The 25776-nt window shown below is 31.5% G+C and overlaps 1 protein-coding gene across 1 annotated transcript; it reads left to right on the top strand.

Annotated features, from left to right (window-relative positions):
- The first annotated feature begins 399 nt into the window (after positions 1-399).
- On the top strand, positions 400-25540 carry LOC117685378 (uncharacterized). The gene is made up of 4 exons (XM_066070446.1): positions 400-453; positions 21814-22222; positions 22310-22485; positions 23846-25540. The coding sequence occupies exons 2-4, from the start codon at positions 21997-21999 to the stop codon at positions 25274-25276; spliced, it is 1833 nt and encodes a 610-aa protein (XP_065926518.1). The 5' UTR covers positions 400-453; positions 21814-21996; the 3' UTR covers positions 25277-25540.
- The last annotated feature ends 236 nt before the right edge of the window (positions 25541-25776 follow it).

Here is a 25776-nt window from a genome sequence, read left to right as displayed (position 1 = left end):
AGCCATTCGAAGAAAATGGCACGTCTAAAAAAGACATCTTAAAACAATATTTTACCATATTCTTTAATGTTAACTTCAAAAGGAGAGGATATTGGCATTTTTTCAATTCCAAAAAGAATTGTTATCTCTTGATAAATTTCAAAATTCTTCAAAATTATTCTTAGAGTTCGAACTTACTAACTATTAGATATAACTTAAAGACGTTTTTCAAGAATTATCTAAATGGTTAACTGATTTAAATTGATTGTATTCAGATTGAAATTACTTTTCTTTAAACGTTTTGTTGACAGCGGTGTGGTTTTTGTAAATAACAAAGATTGATTCCTCTTTGTCTTTTTGTAGTTTCCTAGATTGAGTACATATCATTTACACTGATTAAAACAATTATGTTTCAGACCTTCCGTTGCTCATGTATCAGAAAATAGTGGCGAAGAAGAAAATGAAGGTTTAAGTGTAAGTAGAAACACATAACTAATATCCTTAGATCTTGTTTGAATTCAATAAAAATTCATAATAAAAATGAGTGATTAAAAGATAAATTTTTAGTGTATTTTTTATATTACAAACTTAGTTTATATTTCTGTTTTCCTTTGCGTTTTAACTCAAATTATAAATATATATTATTCTTCATCACTTCTGAGTAAAGTTCTCCCAAACACAGTGAATTAAACAATGTTTTAAAACCTTTCCAAAATAAGAAATTTTAAATATATTTTTATTATGCCGATTTAAAAGCTTATTTTGCTATGTAAGTGGCAAGTGTCAAACTTTGTAAGTGTGATGATCTGTAAAAAGGCAACGCTTTAAAGAATGCGCCATGTGTTCATTATTCACAGTCTCGCCCTCCCGTTACCTTCCATTCCAGCTCACCGTTCACAAAGCGTTCAGAGTTCGATAACATTACGTTGAGTATGCAGTTAGCAATTGTACGCTTGTTCACCGTTCAGATGTTTCCATATTCATTGAAATTTAGAACTCTGTGTTTATATCATATTAGATAAAAACAGAAAAACAAAATTAATTAAAGAATGCGTTCGTAAAGTGACAGGACATTTATAAATGGGGGACGTTTGCTCAAAATAAATAAAATATACTGATGATATATGAGAAAAAAATTATGATGATAATATAATATTATATATCATATTTAATACTGATGATATTTCTATTTCTTTTTTGTTATAAACAATTCATTGTAGAGTTATTTTTCACTAACAAAAGAAGAACTTTTTGAATTAACTGCGATTGATTTTTTTAATTAAGAAAAATCCTTTTAATTTTTTTCATTATAATGAAGATTTTCTTAACTGATAAAATATAACATACGCGGCTATGTTAAGGCTGTGCGAAGCTAAATAAATATCGAAAAATGATACTATTTTAATTATCAAATAATACTTTAACCAAACGAGTTTCTTTAAACTTTTATTACAAAAATTAATGATGACATCCAACATTATATTTGATGTATTTTTGTGACGTCATATATTTTTCTTAAGCACGCGACGGGTGTATTCGAACACGGTAAATAATCTATAAAAATCGTCAAAGTTAACTAAGACGTCATATCGCATGAAGTACAGACAAGTGACTTTCTACATATTGCTGTGAAATTAATCGTGCAGCCTTAACATAGCCGCATATAGTTAAAACTCTTTAAAAAATCAAAATACACTTAAAAATATAATACGCTTAAGAATGGAAGTGGCACTTAATAGATAAGCTTTTATTAAGTGTTTTTTTTTAAATATTGCAATCCGAATTCCATCATCAGTTTTCAAATCCATACCTTCTTTTATAGTCTGTCCAAAGTTATCCATCACGTTTTGATGATTTTTAATGAAAATACACATACAATGTACCTGTGAAAGAAGTACAGTTGAAATCAATGAAATGGAAAATATCCAAGATATCTTTTTTTGACAAATTATCCCTTTTCACTCATAAAAGTTTACAGGAACGAAAACAAATTTCTTACGGAGATTTATAATGGAAATGTTTACATCTTTTCTCCATTCTGAAGTACTCGGAACACCTCACACAATCTTTAAACATTATCATGCGGGCTTATTAATGGCTGATGCAATGCAAAATTGCCGTAGTACGGAAGCCCATTTAGGACCTATCAAAAAATATTTTTGAATTTGATATAACGCATTCTTGAATTTGTTAAAACGAATTTAAATCGTTATAACGAATTGATGAATCCATTATAACGAATTAAATTTGTTATAACAAATTTTAGGAATTCGTTATAACAAATTTTAGGAATTCGTTATAACGAATTTAATCTGTTATAACAAATTCGCTGAATTCGTTATTTCAATTTTTTAAATCTGTTTTAACAAATTAAATTTGAAATAACAATTCTTGAATTCGTTATTTCAAAGTTTTAATCCGTAATTTCGGTTTTTTTAAATCGGTTATAACATATTTTCACCCAATTTGTAATAACATATTACATGTTTTCGGGAACAAATTAAACGGGGCGGACTTCATTTGTCCCATATCGGCGTACGACGAAACGGCGAAATGGTAAATAAAGTAAACTGGCGTAAGAACATAAGTGGAGGAACATATTGTCACAGCTGTTGCTGTAACCATGGAAACAGATGTAACAATTCCAAAAGACGCTTTACTTTATCGGCTTTGCTAGAATTCCTACATAGATAGAAACAAAATATTTAAGAACTGCTATATATGTAGCAACGCATTTTCACCAAAAATATTGTGCAGGATATACAGATATACGGGTTTCTGCGCAAAATTTCAAAAAATTGTTTAGTCAATGCTATTAATTATTGAGCATGCTGATTTATAAAAGGGTACATGCAGCCCAGCCAATGTCGAACTTATGTCATAGAATTTATTTACCAGAATTTAATGCAAAAACCGCATCGAAATCGATGCAAAAATAATGGAGTTACGCCTCTTCAAAGTGCATATTTTTACCTCTTTTAGAAATCTAATCAAGAGAAAATGAATTTAGACGTCACGAGGTCAACACAAGGGAAATTTCCTTACAAAGCTATCCAAAATATATTCAATTTTACAGCAAAAATGATTGATATAGGTCTGATGTTTTGACGTATCTAGTTATTTTAAGTATTGTAAATTAAGAAAGTTGTATCCGTAATTATTTTATTACAGTCAGATTTCTTTTTAAACGATTTTAAAATTTGCTATTCTAATCGCCTTTTACCGATGAATAGGCTATCTTTAAACGCTTGCATGTGCAGATTTATGTTCATTATTCATATTTATTTTGGTCGGAGCGTGTTCAAATCCAATGAAGCTTGAAGGGAGTTATGATAGATTTGATATGCACGCTCCGACCGAAATTATCACCTCATAATATTCAAAGAATGATGCCTTTTTGCTTTTAATTATATTATTTCCAGTTTCTACACTTCAAAACAACATTTCAAAACCAGGTTTTTTTCCATGCATAGCACATGTTATGTATTATTGCAGCCCAGGGTCAGAGTAAGTACTACCAGAGTCGGTGTACGTATCAACAGGGTCTGTATACGCATAACCAGATTCAGTATACCCATCACCAGAACACCAGGGTCTCAATACTTATCCCGAGGGTCAATGTGTCTTTGTGCACATCACCAGGGTCTGATTACCCATAGCCAGAAATCCACGTACCATCACCAGGGTCTCAATGCCTATCACCAGCGTCAGTGTACGTTTCACCAGGGTCTATATGCTTATCATCGGGGTCTGTATACTAGTATTAATAGGGCCAGAGTGCACATCACTCGCGTCTGTATACTCATATCAAGAATCAGTATACCCATCACCAGGGTAAGTTTACCTATAACCAAAGTTAGTGTATCCAATTGCAAGAGTGTGTACATGTATACGCGTAATCAGAGCCAGTATACCCATCACCTGGGTCTCAATACCTATAACAATATAGGGTTTGAGACCCTGGTAATGGGCAGACCCTTGTGATACGAACACTTGCCTTGGTGATATGCATTAAGACCCTGATGATAGGTTCTAATGACTTGGTGATGACCACACAGACCCTGGTGATACGTACACTGACCCTGGTATTAGATATAGACATCCTGATAATCGTAATATTGACCCAGGTTATTGGTATACAGACCCTGGTGATACGAACACTGACCCTAGTGATACATACACTGACCCTGATGATACGTACACTGACCCAGGCTTGTTGTATGCAGACCCAGATGATGGGCACGCAGACCCTGGTGATACGTACAGTGACCCAGGTTATGGGTATACAGACCCTGGTGATACGAAAATTAACCCTAGTGATACATACACTATGCTATTAAAACATTCAAAAATCCTCATCCGTGGGGGTATGGGGAAAGGCGTACCTTTAACTTCAATTCTACAGTTTATTTCCTACCTTTCATTTCAGTTTTTACATGGTCCCAAAAACATTGAGGGGGGGACTCCTTGTTAACTCACCTTTTATATGTAAATTTAAGAAAAATGTTTGCTGCGAGAAAGCGTGTGCTGAAGGGGGTAGTCTAGCTCGTCCCCCTGCCCCTGCTCCACTCCACAACCCCCCCCCCCCCCCTCCGATGGTAAGTGCCTGTTGTTTGCCTGTAACATTGCTCTTTTTTATTCTCCCAAATACTAATATTTATACAACATTTGGTGTAAATCTAATGTACACAACATTCCTTTCTCTTTTAATGAACATTTATAATGTAAATTTCGAATTTTCCTCAACGTTTTTAATTGCGCGAATATCAGTTCGAAGTTCCTCCAAACAGCTTTCGAAATTCCTCCCAAACGTTTACCGAACAAGCTTATTTTTTAAAAAAGATTGGTGAGCTAGCCCTGTAGCCATCATAAAACACAGAAGCAGATTTCTTAAAACATTGGTTTAAATTTCTGAATCGATTAATTAACAATAGGGAATGCAGATGGATGTATGGTGATGGTGATGGTACAGGTGGTGACTGTGCCTTAATTATTATGTTTCTACTGTAATTTCAATTCCGAGGTGAAGATCGGAAAACATATCCGAGGTTGTTTTCCAAGCTTGAAAGTAGTTAAGATAAAGCTAGCTATTTATCATAATATCTAAAATAACTTTGCATTATAAGACCTAAGCTACTATTACCTTTTGACATTTACAATAAAAACCTAAACTTCATGTGAAGATGATAAAACGAAATTCACGTGGTACAGTTTATCTACAGTAGTACAGTATTTCCAGAATCCCCTACTATGGAGTCGAACATGCGTATTCCAGTGAAAAAGACTAACATAGTTGCTAGCGCTCGAAAGCGCTAGCAAAAAGTCGGTACACGCATGCGTACATCCTGGTTATAGTGCCTGGTTGTACTATATAAAATCAAAGTACTGAAGAACTGATTGGAGTTGATTTTATCGATTATTATTTATTTTAAAATCAATGATATGTTATTTTGCATGGCAAGTACTTTCCTATATGTATTTAAATTACGCACATTTTTAATAATATGAATTCTTCCACAGGAATTTCGTAAAAACCCAATATGTATCATGTTGTATACTATCCAAAGATCTATTCTATAAAACTACGTATCAGTAATCGGAATAGTTATGAGAAATTGTATGGATCCAAGCAAAATTGAACTCTAGTCTCGTTCAACCAGACTCTCAGCTGTATCCGTTAATCACCGACAAGCAAGAGAGACTCTCTGCTTGTCGGAGATTTACGGAGACAGCCGAGCGTCTCGTTGAACGAGCTCTAGATCTGGCGTAGGAATATATAAAATGTACGACTTCAAAAATTATCTAAATTGTTCGTTCCATTTCAAATCTAACTATTAACAAGGTATCTATAAATAAGTTTCCTTGAAAAATAATGCTTCAGAACTCATTACATCGAATTTATCGATTACAACTAAATGTTGTCAGCAATGTTCATTTGTACTTAGGTCCAAACACTATTTCACTTTCGGTTTGCTTGAGTAACTGCATACATGTAGGAGAGTTGATTATAATCAACTCCCAAAAATAGCCTATTCTATACATCGTTCTGATGGAAAGTTGGTTCACGCATGCGCACATCCTGGTTATAATGCCTAGCTACATCATATAAAATATCATATTTATTTTTTAAGTGTCCTTTACTGTGATAACCCAGCCCAATAATTTCATAAAAAACGAGCGACACAAAATGGGCGTGTCATACAGCAAAACCGAAAAACAGTATTGGCTGCGCTGCGTAATAATACATAGCATGTGTTATTCATTACAAAACATTGGTTTTAGAATGTTGTTTTAAAGTGTAGGAATTGGAAATAATATAAATATAAGTATTAAAGTAATAAGGAATCTTTCTTTGAGTATTATGAGTTGATAATTTCGGTCAGAGCGTGGCCATATCTATCATAAATCCCGTCGAGCTTTATTTGATTTGAACACGTCCCGGCCAAAATCACCTGAGACAAGTAATATTCAAAGAATGATTCCTTATTCTTAAATCAATTTTATACCAGACCGGTATTTTTTTTAAGTATGACGTAATCTCACGGTTTGGTGATGTAATGAGATGAAAAATGCAGATATATGTTAATAAACCAGCATGCTCATTGATTTATAGCATTAATTAAGTAAAGTTTTGGAATTTTGCACAGAAACCCGTCGAAACAAATCTGTATATATATTGTATTTTTGGTGAAACTTCATTTCTACATATAGTTCTTAAATATTTTGTTTCTATCTATGTAGGAATTCTAGCAAAGCTGATAAAGTAAGATGTCTTTTGGAATTGTTACATCTGTTACCATGGTTACATTTACTTCATTTAATACAATTTCGCCGTTTAACGCCGATCAATCGATCGGTGCATTTCGTCGTACGCCGATATGGGACAAATGAAGTCTGCCCCGTTTAATTTGTTTCCCAAAACATGAAATTTGTTACCACAAATTGGGTGAAAATATGTTATAACCGAGTTTAAAAAAACCGAAATTACGAATTAAAGAATTCTTTATTTCAATTTTAATTTGTTATAACGCATTCAAAAATTTGTTATTTTAAATTTAATTTGTTAAAACAAATTTTGAAATTTGAAATAACGAATTCAGTGAATTTGTTATAACAGATTAAATTCGTTATAACGTTTTCCTAAAAAATTGTTATAACAAATTTAATTCGTTATAACGGATTCAACAATTCGTTATAGCGATTTAAATTCGTTTTAACAAATTCAAGAATTCGTTATATCAAATTCAAAAATATTTTTTGATAGGTCCTAAATGGGCTTCCGTACCGTATACTTTCTCTTTTGGGATGTATATTGAAACTTAAAGCGTTTCAGAACAGATATTTTGGATATTTTTCATATTAGTGGATGAGCGTAGTTTGACTTCAAAGGTATTTATTATTATCGAAATATCAAGTGAAATGTGGTGGAAGCAAAAACTCGGGACAGAGTATAATTCAACTTAACACAAAAAGAATGATGATAATACTTTAATATTTGTGTTATCAAACTACTTATATCGTATACTTAGAAAAATACCCTTGTCCGCCCTGTGCGATATAAAAAGTTCGCCTATATGTGTGTTTAAACCCTAGGGGTGTGATATAAGATTTATATCACACCACTTTCCGGCAATCTTCGGTTGTTATATCCCACCCCTTTCCGTTTATCATCGGCATTTATAACGTAAAGTTCGTAATGCGTCGTTCAACCTCGATCTCCGTGTATGACGTCAAATAGTTACGTCGACGTCAACATGTTATACCTACAGCTGGCACCAAAAATGTCAGGGAAGTTAATCATCGATCAAATACATAGATACGGAGCGATTTGTTAACAATAATCGTTCATCACATTTTTTATTGTTTCTTTAATATTATTTTATTTTATTGTTTATTTAATATTATATCGGTCGCGTTTTAGCAGCCTTCGAGCCTCACGGCTCTCGGGCTGATATACAGTGACCTCGAGCTAATATAGGATGCGATATAAAAATTGCCATGTAATAATCTATATATATTGGCCTTGTTCTGCTGGTTAAAGATTTATAGGCTAATGATCAGAACATTGAAATATGGTGCCTTTTATTAATTTTAAGCATTTCTCAATATATTTGAATTGCAGGCCGTATAATTATCTTAATGAATAAGTGAGATGAAACTAACAAAAAAAATATTTACTTTGAATTTCATAGCTCTACTAAAATGATTTAGCGGAAATCAAAATCTAATGAAAATTTAGTCCGAATTTCCTTTGTTTGCTTTAAGGGACACGTCACATCAAATCTTTTTCATCTAAAACATTTCATTACAAATCAGTTTACAACGATTTTCCGGTTTGACTAGCATAAGATAAGAACATAACAACTCAATTAATTGTGCTGAAAATCTCAGCTGCAGTTGATCTTCGAGTTTTGCCGATCTTTAATGAGATAAGAAACCCCTGTGTGTTTCAGTTGTATTCGTCTGAGACGACCTAGTCAGCAATCGGCTATATAGTAAATAGAGCAATGGAAGATAAGTTATTTACCGAGGATATTGAATTTGTGTTTCAAATGATAATGTTGAAATAAAGCACCATTAAATTAAAGTGAATTTTATTGATAATAGATTTATTGAATAGCCTATAACTAGATTATGCACCCTCTCCCGAAAAGAGTAGTAGGATAATATAATATGCAAAATTACATGTAGTACCATTGCTTAATACAGTTATTCAAAAATTATGTGCGCATAAGATACCGGTCAAAATAACTAGTAAGTAAACTAGATATCGTTTTGAGTAACGAGTAGGTCTTCCGTTCTTTTTTTTATATATTTTTTTATATTACACGATGAAATGTCGATACTCTCTGCCAAATCTGAGCTCCTGGTGAAACTGGTTTTTTGTGTCGAGACCGGAAACGGATAAGCGAAAGTGATTAATGAAAATAAAAGCGAGGAGCGGAGTGTACATTTCCTAGACATCACTGTTTATTATGCTAGATGAAACAACCAAGAACATCTGTTAACCTTATTAAAAACATGACTTGTTTGAACCCTTCCGGTCAGTATCGGAAGTGACAGTTGACAAAATAAAACCCGTTTAACACATCTTCAATCAATTGTCTATCATTCATAAAAGTTCGTGTCTCAGTCACTTACAGTTACTAAAATCTCGTTATCAAATTTGTAAAATGGATATGTACCTAAGATAAATTGATATAACTCACTGGAAGTAAAATATGATTGCTTATTTAACATTGTATACTAGTAAACATGTAAAAGATCGTGTAATGATAACAGTGACAAACAGAAGTGACGACGATTCAAACAAAATAATGTAAACACGAAGACATACTTAGGGCTATCATTCCACAAAGTTTGGTTGTTCAATACATACCCGTTTTTGAGATCTCGTTTTTTGTCTCTTAAAAGAAAAAGATACACGGAAATGCTCAGTGAAAATGAAAGATAGTATTTCTTGAACATTATACAACTGTACTTCATTGTTTATCAATTTTACTAAAATTGTCAAAGAAAAACAGTTAAACTTTTAAACAGCTTGATTTGTTTGAACCCTTCCGATGAAGGCAGAAAATGACGGTTGACAAAATGAAAGCGATTAAACGCATTTTCTATTGAATGTCTATTATCTATATAAGTTTCGTGCATTGATCACTTGACTTTCTGATATCTCGAGGGTAAAACATTTATGTTAAAAAAAAAGCTTTCCGAGATATTTAAGACATCTCGCCGGAAATAGAATTTTTTGTTACATGAGATATGTAAGAATTATTACTTATATTTCAATTCTAAATAAAACAAATTAGATGCTAACGAAAAAAAATAATTTTTGAAGTGCTTCCGGTGACGACCGGAAGTTATGACGAACAAGACAAAATAGTTTAAAGACATCTACAACTATAGGTATATAATCCTACAAAGTCTGAATGCTCAAGTCTAAATCATTTTTGAGATCTCAATGCGACAAGCTTTTTGTTGAGAGACAGGAAACGGACGACAGGAAATAAACTTCGAAAAAAAGAAAAATGCATACTCGAGATATAATTATTTTCTATCACTCCTAAACATTTCCAAAAAATATATTGTGCCATATCTGAGAAATCATGTGTGTACAAAAAAGTGGAACAAAATTCGTACCCAATTTTCGAGCCATTGTGAGCTCTTACATGTAAGAATGCGCCACAGGCGTTAAAAAAAACAATACGCATAACTTCAGACTATGGTCTATATATCCTGAATATTTCATATTCATATCTCTGATAGTTTTTGAGATCAACCGTGCAAAAAAATGGGACGTAAAATGTACAAAATCAGGGATCAATCGGTACCAGAAGTGAAGACGGCAAAAATATTAAAAACAAAATGAAATCAGATCACTTCCAATCATATCTGACAAAATGGTGCAAATCGGTTGGATAGTTTCCGAGAAAACGCGTGTACAAAATTTGTTGAAAAAAATAATATTAACTAGATACGACATCGTTACGAGTAACGAGTAGGTCTTCTGTCCGACTTTTTAAATCCCTAATTACTTAATACATGGGAGTGGTAGTAATTTTTTCGGATAAGTATTGTTAGGATCAACAACTTTGTTTCTATAATGCATTACAAAATCTTTATCATGTTTAAGTTATTCGAAATAGAGTTTACGAGTGTCAATTTACGATTTAGCCCCTAAATGATTTTATTGGAAAGAACTTTTGATTCTCTACCACTTTTCTTATATATGTCTTAACAAAATATTAACTAATAAAAAGATACAGATCAAAACGTATGAACATTTTGAATGAAACTTTGTACCCAATTTTCGTGCCTAGGAGAGCTCCAAGAAATGGCGCCACTGGCGTAAAACAACATAATAGTGCACTTCAAACTATAGACCACCTATCCTGAAAATTTTGTATTCATATCTCTGATAGTTTCTGAGATCAGCTCTGCACAACATAGGTCGTAAAATATAGAAAATCGGTCGTTACTCGGTACCGAAAGTGGCGATTTTAAAATTTCAAAAAGCTTCTAGAACTATGACCTCTGGCAATCATCTGTGAAAGAATGGCCAAATTCGGCCGAATACTTCCTGAGAAATCGCGTGCACAAAATTTGTGAAAAAAAAACCAAGAAACAGTACGAAAACAATAAGTAATAAGTAAAATAAGGATCTTAACTAGACGCTCGTTGCGAGCAACAAGAGGTCTTTAGTTTAAATACACCTAACGCTATTTGGATACTTTTTCTTTTCGATAATTTCTAAACACTTCTTAAAAATTCAATTTAATCCTCTCTAAGGATTCAAAAAGACATACATTCAAGCGAATTTCGAACATGTTATTTGCTTTTGATTAAAATAAGATCGCGGAACATTAACTGGCTAATTGGAAATATACAGCTTACGTCAATTCAACTTATTACAGTCAAAATATTTGATATGGACGGGAACAAATCGACGCGGACGTCTGAAAAATTGGATTGAAACTGTAGTTATAGAAAGTGTTTATTCAATGCACCTCGGTGTTCCTAACTGTGGGATCAGTGATTACATCTGTAAACATACACGGGTGGTCAGTTTTCACACCTTATCGTAGTCAGCCGCTCGTTCTTATAGTTCCTTGTGTTAACTTTGGAGGTTTTTCTTAATCCCAGACAAACAAAGATTTGTATCAGTGTATAGACATACACAAAGAAAGAAAAGGTACATTGTCTATAATAATCATTACTTTTCAGCGTTGACTTTCAATCAGGAAGAAGACAACCATAAAGCAATGCATTTCAAATTATTTAGATTTATAGACATTAACCGGTATCGAAAAAAGATACATGAGTTATTTGTGGATGTCAGATGTACATTTAACTTCTAGCCACATTAGTGCGTGTTGAATGTTCGTATTCAAATACTAAAATATTCGTACGTGAGAGAGAGAGAGAGAGAGAGAGAGAGAGAGAGAGAGAGAGAGAGTTCATAGCGTTTTATAGTGTTCAAGAAATTAATATATATACGTATTATATGTCAAAAAACCCATGTATACATGCATCCGTGTATCTACATATATAAATAAATTCTAATCGGACATCCTGTTAAATCCATGTAGAATACTTAAAACGTGGGTACATTGCTAAATGTTGTGTGCATACAGTCATTGAAATGGCAGCATTTCTTTGATGTTGGCAAAGTGACCCAAAATTTACGTTTTTCATTTCCTTCCGGAGACAACCGAAGGTGACAGCCAACGTTTGGATATGCGAGAGACACTGCGGCTAAAAACTCTCTACCATCCCTGAAAATTTTAAATTTCTATCTTAAAAACTGTTGGAGAAAAATCGTGAACAAGCATAACATAAAATCTTTAGTATCTCGGAACCGGAAGTAACGATCAAAAAATTGATCTATAGATTTCTTACAAATTTTGTGCTAAATAAGATCTATAAGCTTTATAAAAATCGGCTGAAGCGTTTTTGAGAAAACGTCAAAGAAAAAAAAAATAATAGGGGAAAAGAAACAAAGCAATATCAATAAGGTCTTCCGTTGCAAACGGAAGACCTAAATAACAATAACAAACTGTACGGTCTTCCGTTGAAAACAGAAAAAACTTAATAATAAGAAGAAACAGTACGAAAACTATAAGGTTTTCCGTTTCCGTTTCCAACGGAAAACCTTTATTAAAGTGAATTTGAAAATTCTGTGATTAAGATAATAGCAAATTGTTATCCTGTCAACAACTTTATTAGATCTCAATAATCAGTGAAGTTTCAAACATGTTTAAAAATGCAAATTGGTCCAAACGTGCAGATCCAAAACACTCATTTAAATAAGGTTATTGTTGACCTAAATATTGTCTCTTTAAAACTTTGAGCACAATGATTTAGATTTTTTTTTTATATCAGATACATATATTATTTCTTTATGTGTTTTTTTTCTACCAATTGATTTTGCAGTAAAAATCCATTCATTTTCCATCTGAATCTAATGTCAGTATATAAAAAGTCACCAGTTAGCATAACAGTTCGTTTTTTTTTTGGTGTTTTTTTAAAGATTGATCAACGGAATATATTATAGACAACTCTGAAATTCTGTAAAAAAAATGATCTTAATAAATTTATTAAAAGAAAGATCAGATTCCATTGGGATAAAAAAAATTCAAGGAGTCTGAGATTAACACATTATTGAATCTGAATACTATGTAGAAAAACTATTGATAGTTCTGTTATTTCAATTTCAGTCACAAATTATAATCTTTGTATAAATTAAAATGATTTGAAATTAAATGAATGCAAAGAAGTCTCAAAGCAAACCCCAAAAAACATGATCCAATAACACACTTAAAATAAAAATAAAAAGAGATGTTGAGTTATCAGTATTAAGATTAAGGTATACCCCCGATTTTGCTGACCTCAAACCATTTACAAACATATTAGCTCACATGTACAAGTATTTCTGTTATCCAATCCTTAACCGAGTTTTTATATATTATCACTTATTTTGTGTTTACAAAATTCTTTCTTAAGCAACAATGATTCCATATTTTTTATGATGTTTTTCTTTTGAAAATCCAACATCTGATACATTTTTCGAACATTAAACAGACAAGTCAAAAGTTAAATGAACAGTTTATCAATTTTTCGTCAAATCATTATTAATTGCTGTGGAAAAAGAAATTATAACAAGGTCCTCAGACTTTTAATATCAATAAGCAAAATTTATTGAATCCCTTTGGTTCAAAGATACAGCGAATGGGTAGTGTGCATCGGCTTTTACTTTACACCGATAGTTTCAGATCTCAAGGGCCTCAGATATGAACTATAATAATCCTAATTTGACAACTCAAACCCTGAGTAAACACCATGTTGTTTACCCAACGGAGATGTTTTTTTATGAATCAAGTAATCATTTATTTTATTCTTTTTTAGTTTTCAATCTCTTATGTAGATTATTCATTTTTCTCTGATTTTGTTTCTTAAATCAAATAAGACACATACAATGCAGTATAGAATTAAACATTATCTGTTGATTTATTAATGATTTTGGGGCACTGAACTACTTGTAAATGTATTTTCCAAATAAATCACATACACGTGAACAGATTATTAGACGCACGATATTCATCCTTCTTAACCATCACAAAAGATAATTCTATAATGTACTTAGTAAAATTACCGAACATATGTACCGGACCCTCCCGGGCAAACATACAGATAGATATCCCTTGGACCCCCCCAAGAAAAAATATTCTTTGATCCGAGTATGATAAAGTTATCTTAAGTTTAATCTATTTTATTGTTTTACTGTTTTATTGCATTAAATTAAAAGCACATGTTATTGCACAAGTTCGTAAATAGAGAAAAACAATACTTCAACATTATTCTGAATATAGTCTGAGGATAAGTCCCGCCCACCGTTTATGTGAAAAAGTTTCAGGGAATGTATCTGCTCATGACCGCGGAAATACATGTAGTAATCGAGAAAAACAGAACAGGGGAAGATAAATGACAGTTTGTTTACCAAATTTAATGAGAACAACATTTTTTGACATTCACACAGTTCATTTCTTGATAAAGTTTCTTTTAAAAAAGATAAACATGATCAGTAAACATCATGTATTTTTACAACATGTATTTTATGTCATACCTGATGAGAAAATATATAAAACATAGCGTCAGTAGTTCCCTTTTCGGGTGGGGTGAATATGATTTGTTTTATTTGCAGCAAATGTCTAACTTACGTAGCTTAATGAAAAAACATTTCGTTCTTTAAAAACATTCACTTGTTATAAGCGGCGTATATACATGTACATATAGCTTTCAATTTAGCTTTAAAATGGCAGAGCTATCTTCCTTCTTAGAAGATATAATTATTTTAAAAATATTCATTGCGTGGGTGATGAAAACATTTAATCAAAATCTAAAAAAGCATTAAAGGGGCATGGTCACGATTTTGGTCAAAAATTATTTTTCCGATTTGAATAATTACAGTGCTTTGGTGAGATATTCCTAAAAGGCAAGCAAAATTTGAGTGTCATTTGTTAGAGCTTACAATTCTTTGACATGTAATCAAAGTTTTTGTTTACAATTTGAATGTTGAAGTAAAAATTTGAAATTCAGACCTAAAAGGAATGTGTTAAACGTTAGAAACTGTTTATATATGCATAACATGAATAAAAAATTATTTTGAAAATATTCATTGCGTGGGTGATGAAAACATTTAATCAAAATCTAAAAAAGCATTAAAGGGGCATGGTCACGATTTTGTTCAAAAATTATTTTTCCGATTTGAATAATTACAGTGCTTCGGTGAGATATTCCTAAAAGGCAAGCAAAATTTGAGTGTCATTTGTTAGAGCTTACAATTCTTTGACATGTAATCAAAGTTTTTGTTTACAATTTGAATGTTGAAGTAAAAATTTGAAATTCAGACCTAAAAGGAATGTGTTAAACGTTAGAAACTGTTTATATATGCATAAAATGAATAAAAAATTATTTTGAAAATATTCATTGCGTGGGTGATGAAAACATTTAATCAAAATCTAAAAAAGCATTAAAGGGGCATGGTCACGATTTTGGTCAAAAATTATTTTTCCGATTTGAATAATTACAGTGCTTCGGTGAGATATTCCTAAAAGGCAAGCAAAATTTGAGTGTCATTTGTTAGAGCTTACAATTCTTTGACATGTAATCAAAGTTTTTGTTTACAATTTGAATGTTGAAGTAAAAATTTGAAATTCAGACCTAAAAGGAATGTGTTAAACGTTAGAAACTGTTTATATATGCATAACATGAATAAAAAATTATTTTGAAAATATTCATTGCGTGGGTGATGAAAACATTTAATCAAAATCTAAAAAAGCATTAAAGGGGCATGGTCACGATTTTGTTCAAAAATTATTTTTCCGATTTGAATAATTACAGTGCTTCGGTGAGATATTCCTAAAAGGCAAGCAAAATTTGAGTGTCATTTGTTAGAGCTTACAATTCTTTGACATGTAATCAAAGTTTTTGTTTACAATTTGAATGTTGAAGTAAAAATTTGAAATTCAGACCTAAAAGGAATGTGTTAAACGTTAGAAACTGTTTATATATGCATAACATGAATAAAAAATTATTTTGAAAATATTCATTGCGTGGGTGATGAAAACATTTAATCAAAATCTAAAAAAGCATTAAAGGGGCATGGTCACGATTTTGGTCAAACATTATTTTTCCGATTTGAATAATTACAGTGCTTCGGTGAGATATTCCTAAAAGGCAAGCAAAATTTGAGTGTCATTTGTTAGAGCTTACAATTCTTTGACATGTAATCAAAGTTTTTGTTTACAATTTGAATGTTGAAGTAAAAATTTGAAATTCAGACTTAAAAGGAATGTGTTAAACGTTAGAAACTGTTTATATATGCATAAAATGAATAAAAAATTATTTTGAAAATATTCATTGCGTGGGTGATGAAAACATTTAATCAAAATCTAAAAAAGCATTAAAGGGGCATGGTCACGATTTTGGTCAAAAATTATTTTTCCGATTTGAATAATTACAGTGCTTCGGTGAGATATTCCTAAAAGGCAAGCAAAATTTGAGTGTCATTTGTTAGAGCTTACAATTCTTTGACATGTAATCAAAGTTTTTGTTTACAATTTGAATGTTGAAGTAAAAATTTGAAATTCAGACCTAAAAGGAATGTGTTAAACGTTAGAAACTGTTTATATATGCATAAAATGAATAAAAAATTATTTTGAAAATATTCATTGCGTGGGTGATGAAAACATTTAATCAAAATCTAAAAAAGCATTAAAGGGGCATGGTCACGATTTTGGTCAAAAATTATTTTTCCGATTTGAATAATTACAGTGCTTCGGTGAGATATTCCTAAAAGGCAAGCAAAATTTGAGTGTCATTTGTTAGAGCTTACAATTCTTTGACATGTAATCAAAGTTTTTGTTTACAATTTGAATGTTGAAGTAAAAATTTGAAATTCAGACCAAAAAGGAATGTGTTAAACGTTAGAATCTGTTTATATATGCATAAAATGAATAAAAAGATAGACAAATCAGCTTGAAAAACGTTTTAATTTGTATATGAACCTATGTAAACAAAAACAAAAACAATTTTAATATCAAAACATTCAAGAATGCACCGTTTAAGAAACTGCTCCGTACATAAAGAAATGAAACATGGGTCTCTGAATTAAAGATACGGTTGCTAGTTATAGAGTTATATAAATCTCCTAATTGTTGCTTAGTGTGAAGTAATTTTAGCATTGTTTAATTTTTCCCGTGAGCTGCAGCCGGCATTGTTATTCCGATAACCCATATCAAAAATCAGTAATCGCCGTTCATTTGCATTTCAAAATGTTAAATGCTTAAATTCGTCGGTAAATTTGGTTTGGTTAGCTTTACATTACTTCACCCCTATTTTATGAAATAGTTGTCAACGTTCAAAGGTTCTAAAAAACGCGATCGTAACTAGGGCTTCAACTTTGTATGAGATTAAAGTTGATTTTTTTATTTTGAAATGTTTTAAATATCTTAATGGGACTTAGAAAATTTTGAAAAAGGTATCTTTTATTTGAATTTGAATGTCCAGAATTGTCAATGTGGATGTTTTTAATTCTTTTTAATAATTTGAATGTCAAATATTGAAAAATATTGAAATGATAGTTCCAGAGGGTGAAGGTCTTTGTTTTGTAAACAAAGCTCGAGTTCTGTAATTGTTCAGTACATATGTGTTGTATTAATAAGTTTAAATCTTATTTTGCTCTTTATAAAATATATTTTTTCCTCAAATCGTACACATGCCTCTTTCAGCATTAGAACCATATTTCAAATATATCCATATCAATTTTTGGGAGTTGATTTTAATCAACTCTCCTATGCAGTTACTCTTGCAAACCGAAAGTGAAACAGTGTTTGGACCTAAGCACAAATCATCACTACTGACAAGACTTAGATCTTGAAAATAACAGATACATTCTGTGTACTGTTTGCTGAAACATTAATTTGCAAGGAAACTTATTTATGAATACCTTGAAAATAATCAAATTTGAAATAGTACGAACAATTGAGATATTTTCGTAGTCGTATGTATTCTTACGACAGAGTTCAATTTAGTCTCGTTTAACCAGACGCTTGGCTGTAAACGTAAATCTCCGACAAACAGAGGTAATCTTGGTAGTCGAAGATTAAAGGCGACAGCCGAGCGTCTGGTTGAACGATACTATATTAGATAATTATCAATATCTAATATTCATAATATTATCTAATATTCAATATTGATTGGATCCAGACATGTGTACAATTTTTAGAAATATTTCGATAGATGATTCATATGGAGTTTTCTCGAAATTCTAGTCGGAAAAGTTCGAGAATTCATATTTTAAAAATGTGCGTAATTCAAATACAGATTAGAAACTACTTGCCATGCAAAATAACATATCGTTGATTTTAAAATTAATAATAATCGATAAAATCAACTCCCGTTCGTACTTTAATACTTTGATTTTAATTTTAAAATGCCTTTCAATTAGATTAAATTTTGCTCACTATCCTTAACAAAAAACAAGAATTAACTTTAAATACCAACGTTAAATACGCGCATACCAAAAAGGATTTAAAATCGTTTTAAGAAGCGTTACTTCAAAAATTTGATTCCACAAACTTTTTAGAAAGTACGTAATTGTATAAATTTTCAAATGAAAATTGCATTTTTTTTTTAAATTATGTATAAAAATGCCAACTATAAAAACAAAAACGTTTCGTTTTAGTAATAAAAAAGATGACCACGCTTTACTTCTTCAGTGGATTTGTTTCCGCTTATTTACTTTGTTAAATTGAGTTTTAGGGTCATAATCGGATTACACACCAGTTGCTTTGTATTCGCTATTATTGTTATACCCCTGTAAAACAGTTATTATATAACTCTATCCGAAAAAATCCAGTATTTTGATTGTTGGACTGAAACTGTTTGATTGAAACTGTTAAAGTGGAATGCTACAACAAAATTGTATTTGATGGATCATTAGAGTATCATTTCTTAAGCAAGATCGCGTTGTTTAAAGACGGATATATGCCCTTAATTTGTTTTGTACAATTTGTTTTTGTATTTTTAACGAAAAAGTAGAAAATCTTTTTTGGTAGCAAGAAACGCACTGTAGAATAACAAATATGATGTGAATAAATGTATAAAATAAATATCTAATAAATCATGTCCAGTAATGACAATGTGACGTTTAATTTTTTTTAATAAAAAAAAATATTTATGAAAATAAAAAACTTCTGATAATACTTTTCAAACCTGTCGATAAAATTTTCCATGTTCTTTACAAAAGAAATGTAAGGCAATCATTTTAAAAAGAAATTGAATCAAATAAATGACTTTTAAGATATATGACAAATTTTCATAATTGAACCACACCCGATCGAAAATAAACCGATCCCGAATTGAATGATAGAAAAATAAAATATATAACATTTTCACCCAAAAACTAGGATTTTGGTTGTAATATGGTTTGTAAATTAGAAGCACATTTAAACATTTAATTGATTTTTTCTCTTAACATGAAGAACGTTTGTTGATTTTCCTTTTTTTTATTGGCAATTTAAATCGGTATCAGTTTGTTTTTATCGGGATCGGTCAAATTTTAAAATAAGCAATATTTCTAAAATTACGCCAATTTGATTCAATTTCTTTTTAAAAATATTATTGTCTTATATTTCTTCTCCATAAAAACGTCTCCTTAAAAGATTTTATCCATAGGTTGGAAAATTATTAACAAAATATGTTTTTATTTACAAAAATAATTTTTTATTAAAAAAAATTCAAAACATCTTGTTGACATTACTGGTCATGGTTTATTAGATATTAATATTATGCATTTATTCACATCTAATTTTAAATTCTACAGTGCATTACTTGCAAACAAAACAGATTTTACACCTTTTCGAAAAAAATATAAAACAAAATTCGTATAAAAAAATAAGGACATATGTCATTATTTGAACAACGCAATCTTGGTTCAGAAATTATACTCTAACGATCCATAAAATAAGTTTTGGTGTAGCATTCGTCCTTAAAATCGATCGACTGCTAAAAAAGACTGTTGGCCGGTGACGTCACATTCCACAAAAACGAGTTATTGATTAGAAGAGGCATGGCAGAACAGTCGTAGACTGTGTCTCGGACAACAGCTGATGAGTCGGTCCGACAGATCAAATGTAGCCCTCGACCCCAGTCAACAACTATATATTGTTTTTTTTTTGTTTTATTTTAACTTAAGAATCTCTCTTGCAGCCTTAACGTTATGAACACCTTGAATGTGCACCCCTTTGATCTGTATGTTATAGATCAAACTCTGCAAGATTAGAGGTCTAAGCGCGTGCGTGACCAGTTCTGATTTTGCTAGTGATCAAGATTGTATGTATGAAGAATTAACCCCCCCCCCCCCGAAGATTATACTGCAAAAGCTATTGATAAAAGCTCCAAAAAGCTTGTGTCTAAGAAAATAAAAAAAGGCTTCCATTGTTGAGGCCACACACAATGTAAGACAAAAATATCTCACACTGTTGTCTCACAGATCAACTAAGAAGGGGACATTTATTAATAAAAAAAATATTGCGTCGAACCTTATATCCAAGCTAAATAAAACCCAAGGGAAAAAAGATTTTGCTATGGGATTTCAGCAAAACATCTTTACTTAATCTTTTAGAAGTCAATGACTGTTTAACTTCCTTAAATCAGAAACCTTATTCAATAGAGCTTGTATCTACATAACATTATCATCATTAAAAAAAACCCACATCACTTTGAAATTCCCTTGCATATACTTATTTAGGAAACAATCAAGAAATCGAGTCATAAAAGTCAAATACTTAGTATAATAAAAAAAGGCGATGATACAGTCTATATAAAACTATTTAACAAAGGTGATAGTGACTTCATTAAATGTGTTTTACTTTTTTTTCCGTTGTTCAACAGGATTATCTATATAATGTTTACATGATATAAAAATTGTAAATTGTCTGTGGTCACAAATATCACGATGTTTTCTAAGTTTAAATTTCTGTATTCGGGTTGTTTAATGTGCTGTTCGTGTATACGTATGCAGGTGCGGGTGCGTATATTTGTTCCAGTTTCTCTTATATAAAATTCTTTGCATCCGCTACAGTTAATGTTGTTTACTAAAATAATATTGTTAGATGCCCATGACCCGTTCGCATGAATAATAAAGTCCTTGTTCCCGAAATTGTACGAATTTCCGATTTTTATGTATCGGCAAGTTCCACAACGGAGATAATTACACTTACTGACCGAATATAACTGACGCTGTAGAAAAGAGGACTTGCAAAGTATCCATCAGAGATTCTTTGGGCTATATTTTACTGTTGACAGTAATTTTGTATTTAACTTATATTTTTCAGCACTTCGAACATTTTCTCATTAGTTTGTAGAATGTTGTAAAGTTGGCGTACGATAGGAATTACATATCTGTTGTAAGGCTTCAATGTGTGCACGAGTGGTAATATCTTTAAATCAGAGGTATATTTTTCTGCTTTGTATCAAATTATAGTTTTGTCTCAGTGGTTTTAAGAAGGAAAAAAAGAAATTTTTACAGAGAGACGGACAGAAAAACGGAGAGAAAGTGAGACGGACGAGGGACAACAGTCTCTCAGGATAGGTCACTTGAACCTTATTTTTATAGGAGTTTTAAGATATACCGTCTAAATCAGTACAAGTTATATGTACATGTAGTGAGTAAAACGCTGGTTGATATTTGTTGATATCGGTAATATCAAATACGACAATCCGTAAAATATATTTATGCAAATTTACAGATTCATTTATTTTTTACCGTAGACCCCTGGGAAACCTATTGCTAGTCCATCGAGAATTTTTTCGGACTCTGTTGATCTTTGCTGGGAAAAATCTGCAAAAAAAGTTGATTATTACCAAATTCGCTATAAATCAAAGAACGGTCAAGAAAAATGGAAATTCGCTGAGACTGACGTTGATCAGAATAAAATTACTATTACCGGATTAATGGCAAATACAAATTACATATTTCAAGTTCGAAGAGTATTTCAAGACCAGGAAGGAAAATACGGGCCCGCAAGTGATGATGTGCGTACAACCGAGTCTCTAGCGACACATTTACTCGGGTTTGCCAAGGAAGTTGCCAATGGAAATCCAAAAAAATATCAACTTTTGGCGGAAGAGTTAAAAGACTCACGAAATCCTGACGCAAAAACAAAACAGGTTATTCTTGGTACGATTTGAATGGGTCTTTGTTTACCATTTTCTTATTTGTTTTAAGATTTAAAGAAAAACTTCCAATTTTATTTGCATATTACAGGAGAATTTAAAAAGACAGACTCTGAAAAGACGATAATGCTTGTTGGTGCAACTGGTTCGGGAAAAAGTACTCTAGTTGACGGCATTGTAAACTATGTGATGGGTGTAAGTTTTGATGATCCCTATAGATTTACCCTAATACAGCTGGAAAAAGAGGAAAACAAAATGGAAAATCAGGTACAATTGTTAAACAATGATCATTTTAACTATAATCAAATTGAATTTAATCGACATTCAAATTGAAATGATTGTGATATAATTTCAGATTTATTAGATTTTTTGTATATATCTATATCTGTATCTATAGATGAAATTAATTATTTGAATGTTTTTCAAATACACAGAATTTTGTCTCAATAAAATGTAAAAGTTCTTTTAATGCCATTATCTTTGAAAAAAAGTATAAATCATACCCACAAATTTTCACGACCGTATTTTAATAATTTTAAAACTTGTATTTTTGACTGTTAAATTGATTTTCGTGCAATGAAGCCTTCTATCATTTAAAAATGTATAACCTGTGTTCCGTTCATATTTATAACCTGCGTTTTAGAAACAACCAACACCAGCGTTTATACCTTATGGCCATTAAATATGAAGGTCATAATAAAGATCAAATATGATGACGTCATGCAGGATTTTTATCAATTTTTTTCTTACGTCAAATATACTTAAACATCAGTTTATCTAAAACCCACGGTCATATTTTCATTATTTCAATTCACATAACGGGGTCATGACAATTGTGCTGCTAAATTTTATTCACACTTAAACAATACAATTTCGTTTTAGAATTCGTCAGATAAGTGTTGCAAATATTTGTCTTACATGTAAAAGATGATTTAAAACTGCTATTTTTACATTAAAATAGATCGGAAATTACATTAAATCAGCAGTTAGAATTCATTTCAGAATCTGCAGGTAATAAAAAGTGAATATGTATTAATATCAGTACAGCCAATTGCAATATTTTAAAAAGTAACCCATTTGCACAGCGAGGTCTATTTCATTTTGCATTCCACTGAAAGGAGATTCAAATGGTAGGTTCGATGTGATGTGGGCAACTATTGTCAAGTGGGATTTTTTTTTAATTTTAAAATTTTATTATATTTATTGATTTCATTCAATTTCATAAGAATTTAACTACATGACATTTTAATTTATTTATATTGTACTGTGTTTAACTTACTATAAACTCAACAAAATCATTTTTTAACAAATCACAATTTTTATTTATTTTTAAAGAAGAGAATGATATGATTTATAATGCATCACATTATCAAAAGCGAATGTTAACTAAGTGAAAAGGAGCTTTTTTAAATTATCTTTAATTTTGCACTGCAAATATCACTGAAATGCTTAAATAAACAATAACAGGTTACACGTAAGTCGGAATTAGTACCGTTTTTATTGAACAGAGAAAAATAGTAAAGGATTCGCGTCCGATATTCAAAAGTCACATGACCACAAATGTACCAGCGACATACAATATTCAAAATTAAAGCTTTTTGTTCTTTATCAATTTGTTATTTTGTAGGCTGTATCTCAAACAGAATGGATCACAGTTTATAAGATAATGCCTAGAGCCGGCAGTCGATTAGAATATTCTTTAAACATCATCGATACACCGGGATTTGGAGATACAAGAGGAATAGAGAGAGATCAACGTACCATTGGTCAAATTCGGGAATTGTTTTCAAAAACAGGGGCTAAAGGAGTTACTTACCTTGATGCTGTTTGTTTCATCGTAAAAGCTCCAGACGCACGCCTGACCGTTTCGCAGAAGTACATATTTAGTGCAATTATGTCGTTATTTGGCAAAGACATTGAATCAAATATTTGTACATTAATCACATTTGCTGATGGTGCAGATCCTCCCGTTCTTGCCTCTTTAAAAGAAGCTGATCTTCCATTCGGTTCCAACTTTCAATTTAACAACTCCGCATTGTTTGCAGAAAACACAAATATACCAAAGACGTCATTGTCTCCCATGTTTTGGAAGATGGGATGTACAAGTTTTAAAATTTTTTTCGATACAATTTCTAAATTTAAAACAAGAAGTCTCACTCTAACAAAGGCTGTTTTAGATGAAAGAGAAGAAATAAAAACAATACTATCTGCCATTCTCCCTCAAGTTAAGGCGGGGCTAACTAAACTGTCGGAGCTTCGAGACGAATTAGAAATATTTAAAAAACACAAAAATGACATAGAAAGCAATAAAGATTTTGAATATGAGGTGGAAGAAACTAAACAAATGTTGGTAAACCTGGACCAGGGGCACCATGTAACAAACTGCCTACAATGCAATTTTACATGTCATGATGATTGTAAAATTGCAGATGACGATAATAAAAGTGGATGCGCTGCCATGAAGGACGGTTACTGCACGGTATGCATTAAGAAATGTATATGGAAAGAACACAAAAATGCACGATATAAGTTCATTTATGTGACGGACAAAATTAAAAAAACTTATACAGAAATGAAACAGAAATACGAGAAAGCTATAGGGTCTAAACTGACTCACGAATCCTTTATCGCAAACCTATCAAAAGATGTTGAACATCTATTCGCATATGTCAATGGAATGATGACAAAAATGAATAATTGCAAAAGCAGGCTAAAGGAAATAGCCTTAAGACCTGATCCTCTCTCTACAGTTGAACATTTGGACCAAATGATTCAGGCTGAAGACATGGAGAGACATCAAGGGTATCAACGTCGAATAGAAATGCTGAATGAATTCAAGCATATGGCTGAAATTGATAAAGATTTTGAAAAGTTTGGTGCCAATTATCTTTCAGCAAGAATGGAAATTCAGTCTATTGGTATTCCTGCTGATGCAATAGTTGATGATGGTGAACATAATCCTCAAGGTGGAATTATTAATTTGATCAAGCGGATCTTTTCCTCACCATTTCAATCTGACCGAGAAAAAGAGAAAAAGAAACTTAAAAAGAACTCATAGATAGTGTTCCCAAGCAGTTTCTTTTCATTACAATTTACAATTTAGGAGTGCTTTTACAGTGGTGGTATATATGTGTTAAAACAATTTCAACGTTTCATATTTGACGCGGCTATGTTAAGGCTGTCTGATTAATTTCACAGCGATATGTAGAAAGTCACTTGTCTGTACTTCATAAGATATGACGTCATAGTTAACTTTGACGTCACGATCTGCATTCCTTTCGATCGTTCTTTGGGAATGTATTGTAACGTAATAAGTGATATTCATTGTGCATAGACACTGTTGTAAATACTAGTGATACTAAATTCAATATCACCGATATGGAGTATAAAAAAATCAACGGTTTTAAAGCTTCGTAATAGATAAAAAAAAATACTCATAAAGGAATGGTTTTGTGACCCCCCCCCCCCCCCCTGCTACGTGTAATCTAATGAATGGTGATATGTATATGCATATAAAAAACGGCTTGGCGCAAGTGAAAGATAAAAACAATCTTAGTA

The sequence above is a fragment of the Magallana gigas genome, chromosome 9 (assembly GCF_963853765.1).
Source record: "Magallana gigas chromosome 9, xbMagGiga1.1, whole genome shotgun sequence".
Taxonomy (NCBI): Eukaryota; Metazoa; Mollusca; class Bivalvia; order Ostreida; family Ostreidae; genus Magallana; species Magallana gigas.
The sequence above is the reverse complement of the archived record's forward strand: the minus strand, read 5'-3'. Positions and strand labels throughout refer to the sequence as shown.

Excerpts from the sequence above, each read along its gene's own strand:
- LOC117685378 (XM_066070446.1), top strand. The coding sequence starts at position 21,997 with ATGGCAAATACAAATTACATATTTCAAGTTCGAAGAGTATTTCAAGAC. Across the intron at positions 22,223-22,309 it reads AACAAAACAGGTTATTCTTG|GAGAATTTAAAAAGACAGAC; the intron begins GTACGATTTGAA and ends TGCATATTACAG. Across the intron at positions 22,486-23,845 it reads AAAACAAAATGGAAAATCAG|GCTGTATCTCAAACAGAATG; the intron begins GTACAATTGTTA and ends GTTATTTTGTAG.